Raw genomic sequence first — 22204 nt, forward strand, 5'->3', positions numbered from 1 at the left:
TTTTAGTTGGGGTGAATTCTAACAGGCCCTAGACAGTCAAGGCCCTAGACAGTCAAAGGCACTCGCCGAGACCAAACGTCAGCCTAGAAACTTGCTTCTATGATGTACGTATATTTATATTGAACGGAAAAGGCAGGTTCCCCCCATGTCTGTCAGACTTTAGCTTCTTGGGCTACGATATGTGATAGATAATTCTGTGCTTCTTTGCCTCCTTGGTAAGTCTCCTGGATATTATATAAACATTTCAAGAAAAGGCTTCCTGGATATCCACACCTAACGTGCTTCGGAGTATATATAGTACATCAGGCCAGGCCTTTGGTCACTTGCTCAAAATGAACAATAATCTCGGCCAAAACAGAGTCCGGGACAAAAACATATTTAGTCCCGGTTGGTGAGACCAACCGGGACTAAAAGTGGAGGCCAGGTGGCACACCCTGGCGCACCTTTTAGTCCCGGTTGCTGTTACTAACCGGGACTAAAGGTGGGACATTTAGTTCCGAAACCTTAGCCCCGGTTCCGTAGCCGGGACTAAAGGCGCTTACGGCCCGGGGCTAAAGCCCTTCCCTGTACTAGTGCATCGTCCTTTAATTATTTGTTTGTTAATGTATATATGCAATCTGAGTGCGCGCTTTACTAGCTATCACCCATCTTACACACATTCGATGGACTACCTTTTAGTTAGCACATTGCATGCATCGCCTGCCCTTATTTACATGTAATCATATGAATGAACATGGTTCCGTACGTGGCATGCATATTATAGTACTATAGTAACATATGCATGGTGAAAGCGAAAGGAAGTGGTGGCGAGTAACTTGAGAAGAGCATGTTAGCTGCTTTCGTGCATGTCAAGGGATGAATTTATAGATTCCCATCCCCACACAGACACAGCCAGACCCGAGGCAACTGACAATAAACTCAGGCCGACCGGCTGCCAAAGGGCCTCCCATCCATCCTGGCCGCTGTTGCATTCGACGCTGATGCCGATGCCGATGTCGATGCCGATGCCGAGGACGGTATCGTCGGGATAACCAGCCAGTGGGCAGGCAGCGTGCGCTCTCCATGCAGGTACCTCTTCCGCCTCCTCTCTCTCTGTCTGGTTTCTTTCCTCTGCTTAGCATGCTGTCTTTCGTTCTGTGCACATCTCGACCTCCTCGATCGGCCTTAATAAGTACCAGATACAATCAAATGCATATCTCGATTCGGGCAGGGGCCACTACAGCACCTGGATAACAAACCCATATACATATACGTATGCGCATAAATTAAGCCTACGAATTCTAGAAAATGCAACCAACACTACTACGATAATGAGCTTCGAATATAACTCCCCAGTTTTTGTTGAATTACCTTTGTTTCCTTCCTTGTTTCTTGTTCTTCAGCATTTCTTGTTTTCTTTTGTAGCCCTATACTCTGTTGTTGTTTTCAGTTAATGCTTCTGATAATTATTATCTGTAGGGGCTGATGGGGCCCTTCCAGTTTCCTTCTTTGTTTCTTCTGTTCATGTAGGTAATCCATTTAATATATATGGTGTATCTATATTGGCAAATTGCTCTAAGGTGGAATAAGCCTGTACAAGCCAAGTATGTTTAGAGAGGGGATGATCGAAGAACATGTTTGGTATATGTAGCATATATACACGATAGACATAAGCAAATTGATTAGTAGCAGTAACACTAAAGCTGGCAGCAGACCTTAACACAAAACATGGAAAACTAATAAAATAGATCACCAACTGAACAATGTAATGTTATATATGCAGGGTTGAAGCTGGAATCAAATCGATGTTAGCAATAACATATTCTGCACATATATACATCAACACATAACTGTAACGTGATTTCATTTTTCCAAGCAAGGACAGGGCTCTTTGGCCTTTCATCCTCCTAACTATCCTTTGGAGAATTTGGGATAGTCGTAATAACCATGTATTCAGAGGCGATCGTTTCTGTTCACATCTTGTAATTTTGCGGGTCTGCAATGACCTTGTAATTTGGCGAAAGCGCCTCCCCCCCCCCCCCCCCCCTCCCCCTAGGTTGAGAAACAGCCTCTGCAGCTGGTGCTCATACCTGCGTTCTTGTAATGGCCGGTTACAGTTCTGCAATGGCTGGCGAAAGCTAGCAGCGAGTGCAGTTTGTTTGGAATGAAATGGTGGGGAAGCTCCCCCCCCTTTTTTTTGAAAAAAAAATTCCAAGCAAGGAAGCATTGATTGAATCATGTTATACTGTGGTGCCTATGCCCATACCTCTGCTCCTATGGGCAATGGCAACAATGGACTACTTAGAAGCATATGAATTATATGCAAAGATTAGCTGCCCTAGAGAACAAAAACACAGAGATTAAAAAATACGCTCTATGGTCTGCAGGTGTCTAATTTTCTACTCCAGCCAGTTTTATTGTGCACCTGAAACCTCCGAATCATCTTGCGTGTCGGCCCACCTGCTCGCAGAATGGGGATTAACCTCAGAGGTAATTGTCAACTTTCTAGAAGTAAGCAACGCGAACCTTAAGTTGGTAAAAGATAAACAGAAATAAGTGACATAACCTGACAATCAAAGCAGCACCGGGAGAACTTGAAAGGCGCAACACCACCGGCAGCAAGGATTAAGCAGAGGTAATGTCGTAGGGCAGGAAGAAGCCCTTGGCGAAGATGTCGGTGAACTAGGACGTCGTGGCGACGTGAAGAACATAGATAGCACCAAGAGCCACTCATTCTCGGATGAAGTGAAGATCAATCTCAATGTGCTTGGTACGCTGATGCTAAACTGGGTTGGAAGACATGTAGAATATACTTATGTTGTCACAATACACCAACCTTGCTTGACATAGAGGTGTGTGCAGCTCGGTCAACAGCTGGCACAACCAAGAAGCCTCGGTAACTACATTAGCTACAACATGGTACTTAGCTTCAGCACTAGAACAGGAGACTGTGTTCTGGCGCTTGGAGGACCAAGAGACCAAGTTGTCACTAGAAACACAACATAGCTTGAGGTGGACCTATGAGTGTTAGGACAACCAACCCAATCTACATCTAAGTAGACCACAAGATCACACTGACTGGAGGCACATATACAGAGCCCCAAGTCGAAAGTACCATGAACATAGCGAAGAATCCACTTTGGAGCTATAAGATGAGGTTCCCGTGAGTCGTGCATATGTAATCATATTTGTTGCACGACATATGCAATATCTAGCGGGGTGAAGGTGAGATACTATAGGGCTCTAGCTAGACTACGGTAATCTATAGCATCAGAAAAGGGGTACCATTGATATCAACTGGGTGGCACACGGCTTACAATCAACCATACCAGCACTTCCAAGATATCTAGCATATACTGGTGTTGTGACAAGAATAACCCAGAGGCAGTGCACTGAACCTGCATACCGAGAAAATGGTGAAGCTCGCCTAAGTCCTTCATAGCAAACTCACACTGTAGGGCAGCCACAATGTGTTGGCGCAAGGCTAGAGGAGCTGTCAGCACAATATCATCTACATACATTAGGAGATAGGCAGTCTCAGAGCCATGACGATATAAAAAGAGTGATGTATCTGTCTTGGCTTCCACAAAACCTAGCTAAAGGAGGAAAATGGTCGAGTGACTATACCATGCACGTGGGGCTTGTTTGAGTCTATACAGCGACCGATTTAGGCGACACACAAACTTTGGGTGGGAGGAGTCTTCAAAACCTAATGAATGAGCACAATATACTATCTCCGAGAGATGCCCATGAAGACAAGCATTCTTCACATCAAGCTGATGTACCGACCACTGGCGAGAAACAGCCAAAGATAGAACCATCCGGACAGTGGCAAACTTCACAATAGGGCTAAATGTCTCATCATAATCAATGCCAGGGCGTTGAGTAAAGCCACAAAGAACCAAGCAAGCCTTGTAGCACTTGAGAGAACCATCATCCTTGAACTTGTGCTGGAAAACCCACTTCCTAGTAACCACATTGGAGCGAGATGGTCGGGGAACAAGAACCCAAATGTGGTTGGAGAGATGGGCTGAAAAATCCTCCTACATAGCTGCAGGCCAATTTAGATCAGCAAGTGCGGCGCGATAAGTCTATGGGATAGGCGATAGTGAATCTATCACCTGAAGAGTGACTAGTTGTACTGGTTGTTGGAAACCAGCATTCCCATGAGTCCACATGGCATGTTGATTAACCACAGGGACAATAGGAACCGCCCTAGCAAGAAGAACCAGAGGTGAAGGCGGCAGCATAGTAGCTGGTGCAAACGAGCGGCGTAGGAGTAAGCCATGGACGTGGGTTGTAAGTGAGCCAAACTGGAAGAACCGGTGCCAGAACAACCAAGTAAAGCGGAGGAGGTTGTGGCGCTGATTGTAGATGAAGCTAGCCCAGCATTGGAAGCCAGGAGGCGGACTAGGTAGAACTAGGGATGACAGGTTGCTGCAGCTAACCAGTGGAGTGGCTAGAGTAGTGGCTCGGCTGGCTAGCAGCAGCTGAGCGCCTAGAGTGACCGGGGGGCTACCTGGCTAGTGAGGGTGTTGGCTGGGTTGGCTGGAGCAGTAGCCTGGTCGAACACTGGCCCAGCTTGGCTAGCTATTGGTGGCACCGGGGTGGCTATAGGAGACGCCTGGTCGGGAAGGGAACAACCGGCAAGTAGGCCAGCGACCAGGGGAGTAGTAGCGACCCAAGAGGCGCTACTTCTTGGAGTAAGAGCCGCACATGGCTATGTGGGATCGTTGGGAGTGCCTGTAGGTATAAAAATGACGGTGGTAGAGCCATCACAGGGTCAGTGGAATCCAAAAACTCAATCCTAGGAGGAAGGATGACCAAGGTCCTCGGAGAATGGAAAAGTCGTCTCATCAAAGACCACATGCTGGAAGATGATGATCTAGTTGGATGACCAGTTGAGGCAGCAGTAGTCTTTATGATGAGGGGAGTTACCAAGGAAGGAGCACAAGGAGGATTGAGGAGCGAGTTTGTGGGGAGTTGTGGTAGAAATATTGGGGTAGCAACGACACCCAAAGATACAGAGTTGAACATAGGAGGGCGGGTACCCGTAGAGCACCATGTGGTGGGTGGAAAGGTTGAGTGTCTTGGTAGGAAGAATGTTAAGAAGAAGGGTGGCGGTAGAAATAGCCTCAACCCAATAGGCTGGTGGAACACTAGCCTAAAATAGGAGGGAGCGAACAACATTATTGATGGTACGAATAATGCGTTCAGCTTTAGTGTTTTGAGGTGAGGTGTAAGGGCATGACATCTGCAGCTGGACGCCATGTGAGAGGAAGAAAGCATGGGAAATATTGTTATCAAATTCGTGACCATTGTCACACTGGATACCCTAAATGGCGACACCAAACTGCATGGCAACATAAGTGAAGAAATTAGACAGGGTAGGAAAAGTGTCAGACTTTAGCTGAAGCGAAAAAGTCCAGAAATAGTGCAAAAAATCATCAAGTACAACTAGAAACACTAGATTTGGGTGAGGTCCACAATTCATAATGGATTAACTGAAAAGTATGAGTGGTTCTGAAAGATGACACATGAAAGGATAAACGAGTATGATGACCCAACTAGCAAGCATGACACAATGTTTGAATAGCACTATTATTACTTGGAATAGCTTATGAGTTATGGCTGTGCTAGCTTAGAGAGAACTTCATGGCTAGGATGACTGAGACGTTGGTGCCAAAGTGAAGGACTAGTAGCGACGAGTAGAGCAGAGGCAGAGGCAGACTCCGAGAACTGTAGCCGATAGAGGGGACCGAAGCTATCACACCTAATGATCTATTTCCGAGAGGGAAGATCTGCCATAGAACAACCAAAATGGTCAAACTCCATAGGCGTACTAAAATGAGATTCTTAATAAGACCTGGTGAAACAAGGACATTATTAAGATGAAAATGATGTGGTAAAGCTATAACGCCAGTGGAAGTAACAGGAAGAAGGTTCTCGTTATTAACAACAATATGAGATGGAGGTGTTATATGTGGAGAAGAAGGCCCAATGATTATACCAGTGTCAGATGTCATATGGTTGGAAGCCCCGGAGTTGAAATACCAGTTTGTCGATGGGGGCTATTTGGAAGTTGGCGGCGAGACTGGCCATGTCCTAGCTGGGTGGTGGAATGGCGGGGCTATATAGCCCAGCAAGAGGGAGTGCCCACTATTGGACACTGGGTGGACTCCCCAGCCTTGCTGGGCGCCTGTGAGCGGTGACTGAGGCACCGGCTGCCCTCCAGCGCCTTGTTGAACAATGGCGAGTAGGGCATGTGGATGTGGCAGCGTCGAGGGACAGGGTCCAGGCCACATGTTGATGGACCTGGTCCATGGTTGGTGCAAGTTAGGCCACGAAGAGGTGGTAGGAGCACCAATGCCATTGTTGCTGCGTCCGCTGCCGCCGTGCTTGCCATGTCGTGCATTCTTGCCCCCTCTAGAGGGTTGTTGTGCAGCCGGCGGATGCTACTGTTGCTGTGATGCAGGGGGCAGCAGGGGGCACCAGAGTTGAGGGACGGCCACTACCCTTAGTCACAACAAGAGCAGTGGCCAAGGGGGGGGGGGGGGGGGGCGCTGAGGCTGTAGAATCCTCCATGGTTAGCTCCTCAAGCAATAGATCATTGCGAGCCTGCAGGAAAGTCGGGAACAGGCAACCACGGCGAAGATGGACCCAATGGCTTCAAAAGTCATAACAGCCATTTTGACCGTGCAGATGATTGAGGACAAGGGTGTGGTTGTTCACAGGCTCACCGAGGTCATGGAGGGCATCCGCCATGCCCTTGAGTTTCCAGCAGTACGTGGTGATGTCGAGGTCGCCTTGCTTGAAGTTGCGGAAGGCAGCGTCAAGATGCAGCGCACGAGTTCTGCAGTTTCCATGAAACTATGACTCGATACCGAGCCAATTTACGCGAGCAGAGGCGTCGCACTTGACCATAGTTTCGGCGAGGGCCAAGGTGATGGTGCCGGTGATCCAGGTCCGCACAATGCAATTCATGCGCGCCCAATCTAGAGAGTCAGGGTCGGGGGCAGCGGCATCGGTGACGACATGGCTCTGCATGGAGTAGCGGCCAATGACGAGGAGGAACAACTCACGCCAGCAGCCGTAGAGCATTGAGCTAATGTCGAGGACAAGGGGCACGAGTAAACAGATGTTTTGCACTACCACGGCCTGGGCGTGCAAATTGAGAAGGGTGGCTGCCTCATGCTGAAGAAGAGCGCCATGCTGGTCTGGGACAGGGGCAGCAGACGCATCAACATCATCACCGTCGATGGTAGCATCATCTTCTGAAGGTTCCTCGGACGCAACATGGCCAAAGGGTAGCGCTAGCTATTGGCAGCTCTGGATGCGTAGGAATGGGGTTGTCTTCAGGTCAGAGAGGGTGAGCCTCCGTCAGGTGATGACAGTTGACAGCATGTCTGGTTGATGTCAAACTCTGGAAGCTACGGCTTCCAAACAAGGACAGGGACCCCGCTGAGGTGATTTTTTTTTTATTTTTAGCCCAAATTTGAAACAAATTTCAATTTTGATCCGGTTATGAAAAAAATTTCAAAACTAGACCGTTTGGCCCCGCCACCATGCATGGCGGGGCAAATACACTGCACCCCGCCATGCATGGTGGCGGGGTAGAGCCGTCACGTGGCGTGCATGGCGACGAGGCTGCTAACGTGTACCCATGGACCACGGCGGGTTAAGGGTATCCCGCCATAGATCATGGCGGGGTACGTACGAGCTGCGTTGCAATGCATGGAACGAACCCAACAAGTGTATGGCCTTGATTACTTCCAACTAAAAATCCAAATTTTTTTAAGATTCTCCATTATATTGAATCTTTAAACGTATGCATGGAATATTAAATATAGACGCAAATAAAAACTAAATGCACAGTTTGGTCGGAATTTACGAGATGAATCTTTTAAATCTAATTAGTCTATGGTTGGACAATAATTACAAAAAATAAACAAAAATGCTACAGCGTCACAAAAATTTGTACATACAGAACTAAACACGGAAGCAAATGCAATGCACAGGAGCCCTATGGGCAAGCAATGCAATGCACATAAGATAGAGAGGGGCCTTGCTTAGTTCCAAAAAATTTTAGGAAATCGGAACTGTAGTATTTTCGTTTTTATTTTACAAATATTGTCTAATTATGGACTAATTAGGGTTAAAAGATTTGTCTCATCAATTTCGACCAAAGTGTATAATTAGTTTTTATTTTTATTTACATTAAATACTCCTTGCGTACGTCTAAAGATTTGATGTGATGGGAAATCTAAAAAATTTTGCAAATTTTTTTGAACTAAACAAGGCTGACAAGACTTGTCCACCCGTCGGGTCTTGGTCTGTGGTGTTCAGGCCTGCAGCATATGATGACGTTCGGCTTGTTTAGTTCCTAAATTTTTTAAGATTTCTAATCACATCGAATTTTGCGGTACATGTATGGTATATTAAATATAAATAAAAATAAAAACTAATTGCACAGTTCATCTGTAAATCGCGAGACGAATTTTTTAAACCTAGTTACTTTATAATTAGACAATCTTTGTCAAATAAAAATGAAAGTGTTACAGTATCGAAATCTAAAAAAATTTGTAAACTAAACAAGGCGTCAGGCTGGCCCGTGTTGCTGCTGCTGCCTGCTGCATGCAAAGACCCGCCATGATGCAATGACCTTGGCCTTGTTTACTTCCGAAAAATATTCAGATTTTGGCACTATAGCATTTTCGTTTTTATTTGACAAATATTATCCAATCATGGACTAACTAGGTTTAAAAGATTCATCTCGTGATTTACAGATAAACTGTGCAATTAGTTTTTATTTTCATCTATATCTAATACTTCATACATGTGCTCCAAAATTTAATGTGACGAAAAATCTTAAAAAAATTTTGGTTTTTGGGGTGAAGTAAACAAGGCCCTTGCCGCATAGCCTGACACCGGCTTCCGTCACATTCTCCTCAACCCGCCATGATCCACGGCGGGGTCGGCTAACCCGCCATGGATCGTGGCGGGGTCCACGTCAGCACGAGCTGGCAGGTGGCAGCCACGTGGCATCCCTACCCCGCCGCCATGCATAGCGGGGTACTGTGCATTTGCCCCGCCATGCATGGTGGCGGGGCCAAACGGCCTATTTCTGAAAATACTTTTGAAAGCGTGTCAAAATTGAAATTTGTTTCAAATTTAGGCTAAAAATAAAAAAAAATTCGCTGAGGTTTGGTCTGGTGTTTTCAGAGCTAGTATGTAATACACAGTTAAATCAATTACGACGTTCCAAAAAAAATCAATTACGACCAAAATGGTGTACTTCCTAAACAATGTTTGCCTCCGGGCACGATCAAATCAATACACACGTTCAGGTGTGGAACCTCTCCTCCTGCAGTGAACTTAAAAAAAAACATAATAAAAAAATAAACATGCAGATACTCTAGTGACGAGATTAAATTTAACATATTCCATATATCTTCATATCACGACATAGATGATTCATCGTTCGTTGCAATAATTAGAATTGTTTTATATGACAGTATTCAAGGAATGTGTTAATCTACATGCTTCTTATATATAAAATGCTCATTGGTGATGACCCTTACATTTTTTTCTCTTCTCGTTGATTTGTTCACCGGAGCAGGCCGTGGGTGTACAGTGAAGTTGTGAATGTCTGTGCTTGATCTCAACTTTCCACAGCTCGTATATTTCAACACCTGCATCAGTGGGAGATCTTTTGTTGTGGGAATTTGTAGTGAAGAAAAGCACACCGAACAAGAAGATGGAGTTGGTGGTTGGTGCTTCAGAAGCAACCATGAAATCTCTCCTGGGCAAGCTTGGTGGCCTTCTCGCCCAGGAGTATTCTCTGATCAGGGGGGTTCGTGGTGACATCCAGTACATCAGTGACGAGCTTGCCAGCATGCAGGCCTTCCTCCGCGACCTGAGCTCTGCACCTGAAGGGCAAGACAACCGGATGAAGGACTGGATGAAGCAGATCCGTGACATGGCCTACGACTGCGAGGACTGCATAGATGACTTTGCCCACCGGCTCCCCAATGAGCCCGTCGTCAGTGATTTCACATGCTCATGGATAGTCATTGGAATCTATGAGCTCTGGACATGGTGGCCCCGCCGTGAAATTGCTTCCAAAATTGTTGACCTCAAGGTCCGGGCGCAACAGATTGCCGAACGCCGCAGCAGATATGGAGTGAACAACCCAGACCACAACACTAGCAATAGGCCTGGTGTTCGTGCAGCCACATATGACATTGCTGAACATCAGGTCGCGGCCCGTCAGCTCATCGGTATGAAGGAGCCTGTGGGGGTCGCTACTGACATGGACAAACTTGAGAAGTGGCTATCCAAAACTGATCCTAATGAGAGAGCTGTTTTGTCCATAGTAGGATTTGGGGGTGTGGGGAAGACCACCATTGCAACAGCATTGTACAGGAATGTCAGGAATGAGTTTGAGTGCCGGGCGTCAGTCACCGTGTCCCAGAACTATGACCAAGATGCAGTCATGAGGAGCATTCTGAATCAAGTCATGCCGCAAGACACAGATCAAAAGCAGCAAGGCAGTGAGCCAGGAACCCCCGAGGACAAGACACTGGTGGCACAAATTAGAAAGAAACTGAATCGAGTTGTGCTGCCATTAATCCAAATTCACAGGCAGCAATGCAATGATGGGAGCTCTGATGTAAAGCCAATCAAGATTGAGACAATGGACCATGATGAACTTGTCAACGAACTGAAAAAGCAACTGGCTGATAAGAGGTACATACCATTTATTTGCTTCTTTTTTAATAAACTACCTGATTTTCTCACTCTTGTGATCTACCCAGATTACATGTATCCATACAACAACTTTTTGTTTCAATTTCATACTTGCAAGTTTCTGGTACCTTATCTATGTTATTTCTGCTCACTACTTCAGATAGTGAAGCAGGATCGTAATAATGGTCACTGAGTTAGCGATGTGCATATTTATTATGCTCCTTTTTTCTTTCCTTTATGTGTATTTCAATGCTCTAGACGAATTGGCTGTTGTTGATTGTCTAATACATTTATTTCATAACAATACTCTAATATGTTAGCATGTTTAATACTCCCTCCGTTCCAAACTATAAGACATCTTGGCTTTTTTAGATTCAATAGATTTTTCTATGCACTCAGATATATTTACTATATCTAAATAATAGTAAAATAAATGTATCTACAAAAGCCATAACGTCTTAGGATTTGTAATGGAGAGAGTACCTGCTATTACTGTGTTTGCTGCCTCCAGGGTCTCGGACTTCCGCCCCATAATTCTCTAGTTTAGCCTTTCTCTAATATCTGTAACTGAACCCTTCTTCAAATATCAATGAATATACAAGCTTGTTTATGCTCTAATATAGTATCAAGAGACTCTTGAGATCCTATGATCTCCATCCGCTGATCCGCACCCTCCTCTTATGTCCTCCCTCCATGGCTCCTGGGCCACCACGTCCTTCTGCCACGGCCATTGCTGCTGAGCAGGCTGAGTGCAAACGTGCATCTGCGACCGAACATGCGGCTTCCGCTGCCATGACCCAAGGAGCAGGTTGCACTGGAGAGGGCCTCTGCAGGTCCTACCACGGCAGCCACCGCTGCCCAGGACCGCATTCGTGCAGCCCTCGCCATCCTAGAGGATGAGCGCACTGTGGCCACAGACATTTAATGTGAGGCTACTGTGGCTAGGACCAACCACCCCACTACTCCTCGAGGACGAGGGCTCCAACATCAGCGACGATGACACTCATACCAATTATGAAGCTTCCATCATTGCCAGCATCCATGTTCAGGCTACGGGTGTCTAGAACATCCGCTCCATTGTACTAGTGGTCCTCAATCCCCTATCTCCCACTACAACAAATGGCGCGACTTCGTGTTGCTCAGTCTCGAGTATTACACCCTTGTTGACCATGTCCTCTTCAACGTGCCCTGCCTTGGCTGTCCTCCATGGCGTCTGATGGATTGCTTTGCTCTGTCTTAGCTACTCGGCACCATCACAATCAAACTCAGGACACCATTCACGTCTGCGGCAGCACCACGTGTGATGTTTGGATCGGCATCAAAGAACAGTTCTTGGGAACTACGAGACTTGCACTCATAACCTAGATGTTGAGTTCCACACATTCATCTAGGGTGATTTGTCCACCAATGACTAGTGCCACAAGATGAAAGGCATGGTCATCGCTCTTGGTGATCTTGATAAGATCATCCATGACCGCACCCTCGTCCTTAATGTTCTTCATGGACTCAACACCAAATATGACCACATGCAGGACCTTCTGAAGCACACCCTCCATTCAGCAAGGTTCATAGTGACCTCACAAGGAGGTTACTCTAGACCCCACATCTGAATAGTTGACAGCTCGCTTACTCCTTAGTAGAAGGTCACCACCACCAACATCTCCTAGGTGTTGTCTCCTCCATGCCTGGCACACTACTACAATAATCTTTATCGAGGCGGGCAAAATCAATTAAGCGAGGCGGTTTTCACAACCGCCTTGGATCAAAGGTCACGGTAGATGACCTATATTCTGAGGTGGTTTGCTGCCCATCTCGGTTAATCAAATAAAAAAACAAAAAAATTCCATGGACAAGCCCGCCAAGCCCATCGACATGCTGCCATCGCCGCTGGTGCTCGCTGATGAGATCTCTGGACCTGCTTGCCTGTCGCAACCAGAACCGCCTCTACCGCGTCGAAGATGGGGGAAGAGACACTCAGAGAGGAGGGGGATAGCTCATCAGAGAAGAGGCAGACGGCATGGATCCCGTCGTCATTCCTCGCCGGATCTGGCCACTCTGGCGTCTTCCCTTGTTGGATCCACCTCCCACCCACCAGATCTAGAGCTCGACGTGGAGGACCTTGCCGGATCCACCACCTACCCATCGGAGGGAGCTCGTTGGAGGCTGGGGCGTTGAGTGGAAGGAACGAGCCGCCGCCGCCGCCACTTGGAAGGAAGGGAGGTTGCCATTGTTGCCGCTAGTCAGAAGGGAGGAAGGTGGAGAGAGGGAGGGGGCGAGGGGGCGCTGGGCATGCGAGGGGAGGGGCGTCAGACACGGTTATGCGACTGGGGAGTTGGGGCACGACCCCTGGGGCGTCGGTGGTTGCGGATGGGGAGTGGAGTGGGAAGGAAACCCTAAACTCTTGTATTTATACAATCAGTTGGTTATCAGGCCGAATGGGCTACCTCTGGGCCATCATTTACTGAGGTAGGCTCTATAGTGTAACCACCTCCAAAAATGGATTTATGGAGGTGGTTGTTATAATGCGACTGCCTTTGAAAATAAACTATTTTTGGAGATGGTCGAATTAAGATGACCGCTTCGATAAATCCATTTTGCGAGGTTGTTGTTTGTGACCGCCTCGGTTAATAAAAAGTGATCGTCTCGATTAATCCGAACCATTAACCGAGACGGTTCAAAAACCTGCCCACCTCCGAGCCTATTTTCAAAAGGTGACGGTTAATTTTTTTTTGTAGTAGTGGCACTTCCCACCGCACTTTTGCCACCGACCCAACCTAATAGTGTTGGTGCTAGTTCTAGCTCTCCTCACTCCTCAGCCCTCCTACAAAATCCCTGGATGGGCTCCTTCACCATGGTGCCCACTAGCTGACACCAACAGCCCTACAGTGCAATCCTCCTCTAGTGCCTTGGGATGGGCGCTTTGGGCACCTTGCTTCCAAACAAGTTTTCATGGTGAGCACCCAACCCCTATAGTGTCCATCTGTCATCGGGATTGCCTCCCATGATGCCTGTACCACCATAACCAGCATGCTCGTGGCAGTAGGTATAAGGGCATGTTTGGTTCAAACCCCCTAAAGTTTAGTCACTCCATGTTTGGTTTGATGGATTAAAAGAGGCTAAAAGAGGCCTTTTAGCCCCTTTTAGTCAAGGTGTTTGGCTCCAAAGTAAGTAAAAGGTGGTCCCATTTAGCCACACTTGGGTGACTAGTTGGCTAATGCACTTTTTAGTCTATTTTAGTCATAGTGTTTGGGTAAAAGTGACTAAATGGGGACTAGATTTAGGAGGTGAGGAGTGAACCAAACACCATCATAGGCGCCGCTAGTCTCCCTAGACTATGTCCTAGGATCAACGGCCTTTTTCGACCAACTCCTTCAGCACCATAAGCTTGACCTCACCTACCATCACCAACTGTATCATGGACTCTGCCGTCTCCATCCATGTTATGCTCAATGTTGGTAACATATCTTTTTTCCAAACACCTCATTCCACTTACCCTTCATCCATCATTATTGGAAACTATTCCAAAAGGTAGACTAGGGACAAAAGTGTACTAGTTATTGTCGTTCCAATGCCTTCATTCTTGATGTTTGTTCCTCTAGTATTGCCATCAACAATGGGAATGTCACATTTGCACCTACACATCAAGTCCTCCCACAAACATCTACACACACTCTTCCCCTCATGACATCCATGTCTGATGACTGGTGATAGGGGGCAAAGGTTCAATGATGACAATTGCACCTCCCACAACCAATGTAGGCCAACCACTACGGATTGTGGCGGTGGCGGTCCAGCTGACAACCGAACACATATAGCAAAAGAGGGTGGAGCTTATTAGCAGCTGGGGGGATGGGAACATGCCCCACGTTCCTATTCCGAGAACATCATTCTGAGTCACGAAATCAGAGCACGACAGGATGCATGACTCGTTGTTTCTAAGAGTCAGGATGCAGCCATTGCTTGCATCAGAATGTTATAGGTGCACGTGCACCCATCCGGTAGGATCCCAGCGTCATGGCAGACTAGGAAGTTGCGGAGGGGAGGGGTGCCCCGTGCATGGCAGACAACTAGGAAGTTGCGGAGGGGAGGGGTGCCCCGTGCGTGGGAGGCGACCAGGGCATCGAGGAGGTATTGATGGCCGGGAAGAGACGCACGGCGGCGAACTTGGAGATGATGAGGTCGTACCTTCATAGCAGCGGAGAGAGTAGAGCAATGGACCAACCACTACGCCCCCGTGACATTCCTTTTATAAGTGATACGTGTTCCTCTAGTTAAAGGAAAGAGCTGAAGCTGTATACTCTCTTTGTCCCATATTTTCTCAAAGTATTGTACCACGTACCATACATTACTGGAACTTGTCTGCTAAGGGGTGGAATGCATGTTGTGGCTAAGGAGGGAGAAGTGAAATTTCCTTGACTAGGGTTTTGTCCTTAGGCTTATATAGTTGGGAATACATTAAGAGCAACTCCAACAGATATGCTATCCATGTTATCTAGGCTATATTTACATTTTTAAAGCAAAAATTAAAGTCCAACAGGTGTGCTATCTGGTTTGCTAAAATAACAAGTTTGCTATCCCTAAACTTTCGCTTGTCATATATAGCATATCGTCCTCACTAGCTATCCTATACAAAGCCTGTTGTGGAACTCTATGCTTTGAGTGAGTTTTTTATTTTACACAATGGCTAAATCTTGTAGTTTAGAATATAATTTTATCTAGTCTTTTGGAGATGCTCTAATCTATATAGACTCTATTGGGCAAAAAAGGTTTAAAAAGGAAAAGATTAAATGACCGGTATGGGTTTTTATCATGTCCAGCTAGTACAAGCATTTTTTTTGCTGATTTTGATGGAAATTACTAAACTTGGTTGCTGCCATTATGCTTCCCACACTCCCACTTGGTATTGGTAGTGAGTAGTGACCCATGCCCTCTAGTCACTCAAATCCTTACTACACTTGGTTGTGGCCTAGCATGGGCACAACAGAACGACCAAACTATGAAAGACTAGTATATTGCCCGTGCTAACGCTACGCTGACATTTAGAAAAAATTTACAAAACTAAAATAAATCATAAAACAAAAAAACAAACCTACCCCACTAACCAAAAAGTCTATATAAAAATTACGGTTCTTCATTTGGGAACATATATTTGGTTTTAAGTTTTAACAAATGCTATGTAGAAAAGTTGAGAAACACAACTGATCTACAAAGTTCCAAGAAATTTGCAGTCTTGAATACTGAAACCAGGAGCAAAACCACAAATTAAGGCCTGAATATTGAAGACTAAATTAGCACCAACTTTTGTAATTTAGGAACACATTTACCATATCAAAACTTAGCAATCACCAGATAGAATATTTTACTATAAGCAATTTGTATAATTGTATTGCACAAATACTCAAACTGAGACCATTCCAAGTCTTGATAAATTGATGTGCCAATCCGGTGAATTAGACTAAAAAAAGCTATGAGCCCCATCTATTCTCACATCAAACTGGTTCTGTTATTCAAGTGGAATAACATACTACATGAACAAACTCATGCAAATACTAAAGCCATTGACAGGATATTACTTCTTTATAATCTGAAGCAGGAACTATGGAAGATAAAATAGATGGAACAATCAAATACAGTATAGAAAAAAAATCAAGAATCTTCTCAAGTTGGTATGGGATCTGCTTGCTATGCCACCATGGTGAAGAAAGCAGCAGACACCCCCTTTACTGCTATGATATAAAGATTTATTTGGCAATCATTAGTTTTAGCAAGTCGCTATTTTATTTGGCAAGTCAAAAAAAGATCTCTCTCCAACAATTTAGTATTCTAACTTGGTAAAATCACCATAAGCGTGGTTTTTTTCCTAGGGCTATTTGCAAAATGAACACAAAACTTTCTCGTAATTAATCAAACCCAAATCAAAATTTTCTCTCTAGCAGTTTTACAAAGTGAACACGGTAAAAAGTTTCTATTTGCATGGATGCCCTTCTCTCCGTCTACGGCGATGGACGGACGGAGCACGGCGATGGTCTCGCGGCACTAGAGAGGAGGGATCATTAATGTGGCAATTGTAGGACAAAATTGCCCTCAAAACCCCATAGGGTGGATACATAGATAATTCAATAGGTGTATCAATCTTCGGTTTTGTAGTTCGAGAAGGTAAGTTGGACTCATCTTCTAGTCAAAGGAGGTGAAAAATGGATATCTTCTGGACTTGGTGGGGCTAAGAAAGTGAATGGAAGGGTTCATGGTTTGAAGAGAAATTAAAAGATAAAAAAACGAAAGATGTATCAAGGGACTAAATCGGTTTGTTCGGCTGTATTACAAAAAGGTATTGGACCAATTAGAATTTTCTTTGCGGAAATGGGACTCCAAACTTCAGTAATTCAAAATAGGGGTTCGAACTATAATTTGGTTCCAGTTCAAACTATCAATTAATCTAACACAACAAATTCGGCCCCATTTGGCACAACTACATGTCTGACTTTCACGTCATATCTGAAGTTGGTGTGACAAAATCAAGTACTTTAATACTCTATTTTTACTTGTTCTCAGTAGAAAGAAAACATTTCAAGCAAACAACTTAGGTGTTTCCATAACATGAGCTCTATAGATTTTTGGAGCAAGAAATACCCAGCTCCCAGAAATCCAAAGCCAGAGCTTTGACAAACAAAGGCTGAAATCCAAATTGCAATAGAATTTGTTTTCAAGTTTTTGAATTATAATGTTTCAGAATTTGGGTTGTTTAATCACAATTCAATTACATAGACATTGATTTCGTTACAAATTTGAAAAAGTACAAACCTTCATTCTTTTTTATCAGGATGTAAAACACATGCAAGTAGCATCACTGAAAAAAATCCTAATGTCATAACCAATAAGTGTGCCTATTTTCCTCATATGTGTTTTGTCCTTTATTTCTTCCCAGGTATCTCCTCTTAATTGATGATATATGGTCTGCAAAGACATGGGAGAGCATCAGAATTTGTTTGCCAGAAGAGAATAATAGAGGCAGTAGAATAATAGTGACTTCAAGGTTTCAAGCTGTTGGTGCTACGTGCTCCCCAAATGATAAAATTGACCTTCTGCATACAGCTGATTTTCTCACTGGTGATGAGTCCAAGAGATTATTCGTTCAAGGTGTTTCTGAATCCAAAAGCAGCAAAAATAATGAGATAGTTCAGAACCATGTCCCTGAAGAGATTTGGAAAATTTGTGGGGGCTTGCCTTTGGCCATAGTCACCATGGCTGGCCTAGTTGCCTGCAACCCAAGCAAACACAGTGATGATTGGAAAAAAGTCTGCAAATCATTATTTCCAGAACCTGTGACTTCTCTTACTTTAGATGGGGTTACAAGGATACTTGACTGTTGCTACAATGATTTGCCTGCAGATCTCAAGACCTGTTCATTGTACTTGAGCATATTTCCAAAGGGTTGGAAAATTAGCAGGAAGCGGTTGACCCGGCGATGGATAGCTGAAGGTTTTGTTAGTGAGAAACAAGGGTTGACAGAGGAGGAAGTTGCAGAGACATATTTTAATCAGCTCACAAGAAGAAAGATAATACGTCCTGTGGAGCACGGTAGCAATGGGAAAGTAAAAACCTTTCAAGTTCATGACATGGTCCTTGAATATATTGTGTCCAAGTCGAATGAAGAGAATTTTATTACTGTAGTAGGTGGCCACTGGATGATGCCAGCACCTAGCAATAAAGTCCGTCGACTTTCAATGCAGAGCAGTGGTTCCAAGTCAGGAAATTCAACAAAAGGTATGAACTTGTCTCAGGTTCGATCACTGACCATTTTTGGGAGCCTGAACCAATTGCCATTTCATTCATTCAATAATGCAATAATACAAGTGCTCGATCTTGAGGGCTGGAAGGGGTTGAAAGAGAAACATCTGAAGGACATATGTAACATGCTTGTCCTGAAGTATTTGGGCCTTCGACGGACAGAGATTGCCAAAATTCCCTCGAAGATTGAAAAGCTTGAGTATTTGGAAGCTCTTGACATCAGAGAGACAAATGTTAGGGAGCTTCCCAAGGCTGTAGGGCAGCTAAAACGAATCAGTAGCATACTTGGTGGAAATAAAAACCCAAGGAAGGGGTTGAGGCTGTCTCAAGAAAAAAGTAAAGACCCAAGGAAAAGTATGTTGCCACAGGAAAAAAGTAAGGATGGAATGAAAGCACTCCGTGTACTGTCTGGAATTGAGATCATTGGCGAATCAACAGCTGTAGCAGGCCTTCATCAGTTGACTGGATTAAGGAAGTTTGCCATCTATAAGCTTAGCATAAATAAGGATGGTGACACATTCAAAGAGTTACGCTCCTCTATTGAGTACCTTGGCAGCTGTGGATTGCAAACTCTGGCAATAAATGATGAAGGTTCTGATTTTATCAACTCCTTGGACACCATGTCTGCACCTCCAAGATACCTTATTGCCCTTGAGCTGTCCGGAATGTTAGAAAGGCCCCCACAGTGGATGAGTAAACTGCATATGCTGAACAAGTTAACCCTGTCGTTAACAGTTCTCCGGACTGACACTTTGGAGCTCATCTGCGCCCTGCCGTCATTGTTTTCTCTCACCTTTTCTCTGAATGCAGTGAATCTTGACGAGGACACACAGGAGATCCTCGAGAAGAACAAAGAACAGTCTGATGGGGAGATATTTGTCCCTGGTGGATTCCCAAGTCTGAAGCTGCTCCGCTTCTTTGCCCCTCTTGTGCCAAAGCTAGGTTTCAGCGACAATGCGATGCCATCGCTGGAGATGATTGATATGAGGTTTTGTGCCTTTGAAGGTTTGCTCGGCATTGACACCCTAGAAAATCTCAAAGAGGTGCATCTCAGAGTTAATGACCAAGCAGATGAAGCAACCAAGTTCTTTGTTGATGATCTGAAGAATAATGGCCATGGACTGAAGGTAATTGTTGATCATGTCGTCACTGCTTGAAATGGCAAGATATTGGTGCCGCCCAGAGCTCTTTCCAATTCACTGACACATGCTCTGTTGATTTGGAGTGGGTAGTTTCTTATTACCAAATATATGATATTCATGTTTGATAAATAAATAAATAAATAGGGATGGACAAAGTATGCATTCACATCCCATGGTATTGTGCTCCGCTGCTGGAATTTATTTGGTTTTCCCCTTTATGTTTGGATGGTGTGCAATTAAGGTGAAACATTGTTCGTTCTAATGACATTATGTCTTCTTACAAAGGGGACACACCTCCCTAAAGAACCCACTGTTTTCCTTTCATCCATGGCTCCATTGGTGATATATTCTTGTGTGGTACATATTATATAAATCTCAGGAAGTTTTAGCACATATTGTGAATCTGTGACGAAATGTTGGTGGTCTGAATGGACGCTTGGCTTGCCAAGTGAAACAAGATGCAGCAGCTAGACTCGATGCATATATAATAAGAAAACTAATGGAATGTACATCATGCCGCTCATCGCTGAAAGAAAAACAGCATGTCGTTTTATTGTTTATATTCGTGTGAAACTAATGCCAAAACGACAGATGAGTTGAAGAAAAACGGTGTCTAAAATAAGAACAGGGCATATGACAGGGCAGCATTCACAGACGCATAAATAGGCGTTACCTGGATTTGATGTGGCGCGGGGCGGCGGATTGGGAGAGGGAGTAGAGCCCGGCGGGGAGGAATCTCATGGTGCCGGCGACGACGACGGCACGGCGCCGCCATAGCTGCTCCTCTCACCGGATCACAGTCGCGGCTCTGTTAACGGGCCCACAAGGGTCAAGATCAGACGTGGTCGGGCCGTCCCAACACTTGCGCGAGGAGCCGACCACGTCCGATAGGCCCAGGCCCGCTTGAAATGGAAACGAGAATTCAACCGCGGCCCAATGATTTCCTTTTGCGATTTTTGTACTATCTTCTGGCATTTGTCCAGGGCTGCGCTGCAGCTGTTTGGATCAGTTCATCGATTCTGGCAAACGATTTCAACCTCATGCGACCGAACGTCTCCAAAAAAAAAAAACATATATCTGCCCATACAGCATTGCCTCGGGAGTGGGACACAACTATCTCTTTTTTTTTTATTTCAAAATTGGTACACGCACTCACTTCATCCTAAAAAACAAATGCAGTTCTAGCACTCACGTATTATTTGTACAAAAAGAGTGCTAACCCAACCGTGTACTTTGATTTATTGTAACCATCATGAGCATAAACTGTATTTTATGATTTATCATAACCATCATGAGCGTAAACTGCATTTTATATTTAAAAAAAAATACAAATATTTCTGCATTATCTGGGCTCTGCTGTCATTTCTCGGGTAGTCTGACCCTCTTTGTTGGATAGTTCGCGCGTGAATGCCGGGGCACTTTTTTACAGTGCACATCTTCCTATCGGACAGTCCAACAAAATGTGTTCAACAGTTCAATAGATCATAGCCATGCATGCATCAAAAATGATGAGTTGTCAAACTCTAAACTCACCTAGGTCCATGCAACCTCTCCTGAAATTAGAACACCGAGACAGGTCTCTCACCATCTATCTCACTCTCACACTCCCCCTCTCTGTAGTTCTTCCTGCTTCTTGTTTTGGTCCTCTTTCTATTTTTGTTTTGACCTTTTTGTTGACTTTTTTAATAACTAAATCAAAGCAATAGTTAGGTTTATCGAAACACGAACAAAAGGTCCCTTTAACATAGGACACCTACTTAGGATTTGAGGGTTTCTCTTATTTTAAGAGCTTTAATTCTCAAATTTAGGGTCCTTGATCTTTCACAGCTTATTTGTGAGTTACTTCATTCTAACTAGCGGCGAAAAAGAGGATCTCACCAAGGAGAAGGTCCTCCGTGAGCAAGGACAGGCTTGCCCTTGGTGGCGGTGTAGCAGAAGGGGAGGACCTCAATGGGAGGGATGGTACTAGCTTCGGTGGTAGTGCCGCTGGAGAGAATAGGGTGACGACGTTAGAGAAGAGATGGACCAAAAATGCATGGGAAGGAGTTGATAGAAGAAAAAAGTCCCTAGAAAGTAGAGAGCTCTCTATATCCACAAGGCTGAGAGAAAGATTTAGGTATCTCCATATAGTAGGGACTTGAGTTTGGCCGTTAGATTTTTTTTGGTTTTGGCTCTAAAAAAGAGCAGGAGCCCTGTGTTATGCCCCGTGTTGGAAATACTTTGTAGTGAACATAAAATCTTGGGACATGAAAGCCAAATATAGTTTTTCAAACGATGAACCTTTTTATGAAAGAAAACAATGTTTAAGAGAAAAATATTACAAGTTTAGCCAAGAGTGTCCTAGCTTTATGAAAAACTGTCCCAGTTTCATATACATTGTTCTATAGGCTCAAAAGAAAAAAATGTTTAGCTTCAAGAGAAAAAAAATGTTCCAACCAATGTTCCATTAGCATTGATAGCGTTTCATGGATAAATGATGATAAGACGAAAGAATGAAAAAGAAAGAAACAAAAAACTTAAATATTCCTACTAATGTTCATTTAAAC

General features: G+C 44.7%; 1 protein-coding gene across 1 annotated transcript; it reads left to right on the forward strand.

The window, feature by feature from the left end:
* Positions 696–19880, forward strand: LOC8086002 (putative disease resistance RPP13-like protein 3). The gene is made up of 3 exons (XM_002449968.2): positions 696–1068; positions 9599–10728; positions 17654–19880. The coding sequence occupies exons 2-3, from the start codon at positions 9737–9739 to the stop codon at positions 19671–19673; spliced, it is 3012 nt and encodes a 1003-aa protein (XP_002450013.1). The 5' UTR covers positions 696–1068; positions 9599–9736; the 3' UTR covers positions 19674–19880.

The sequence above is a fragment of the Sorghum bicolor genome, chromosome 5 (genome assembly GCF_000003195.3).
Source record: "Sorghum bicolor cultivar BTx623 chromosome 5, Sorghum_bicolor_NCBIv3, whole genome shotgun sequence".
Taxonomy (NCBI): Eukaryota; Viridiplantae; Streptophyta; class Magnoliopsida; order Poales; family Poaceae; genus Sorghum; species Sorghum bicolor.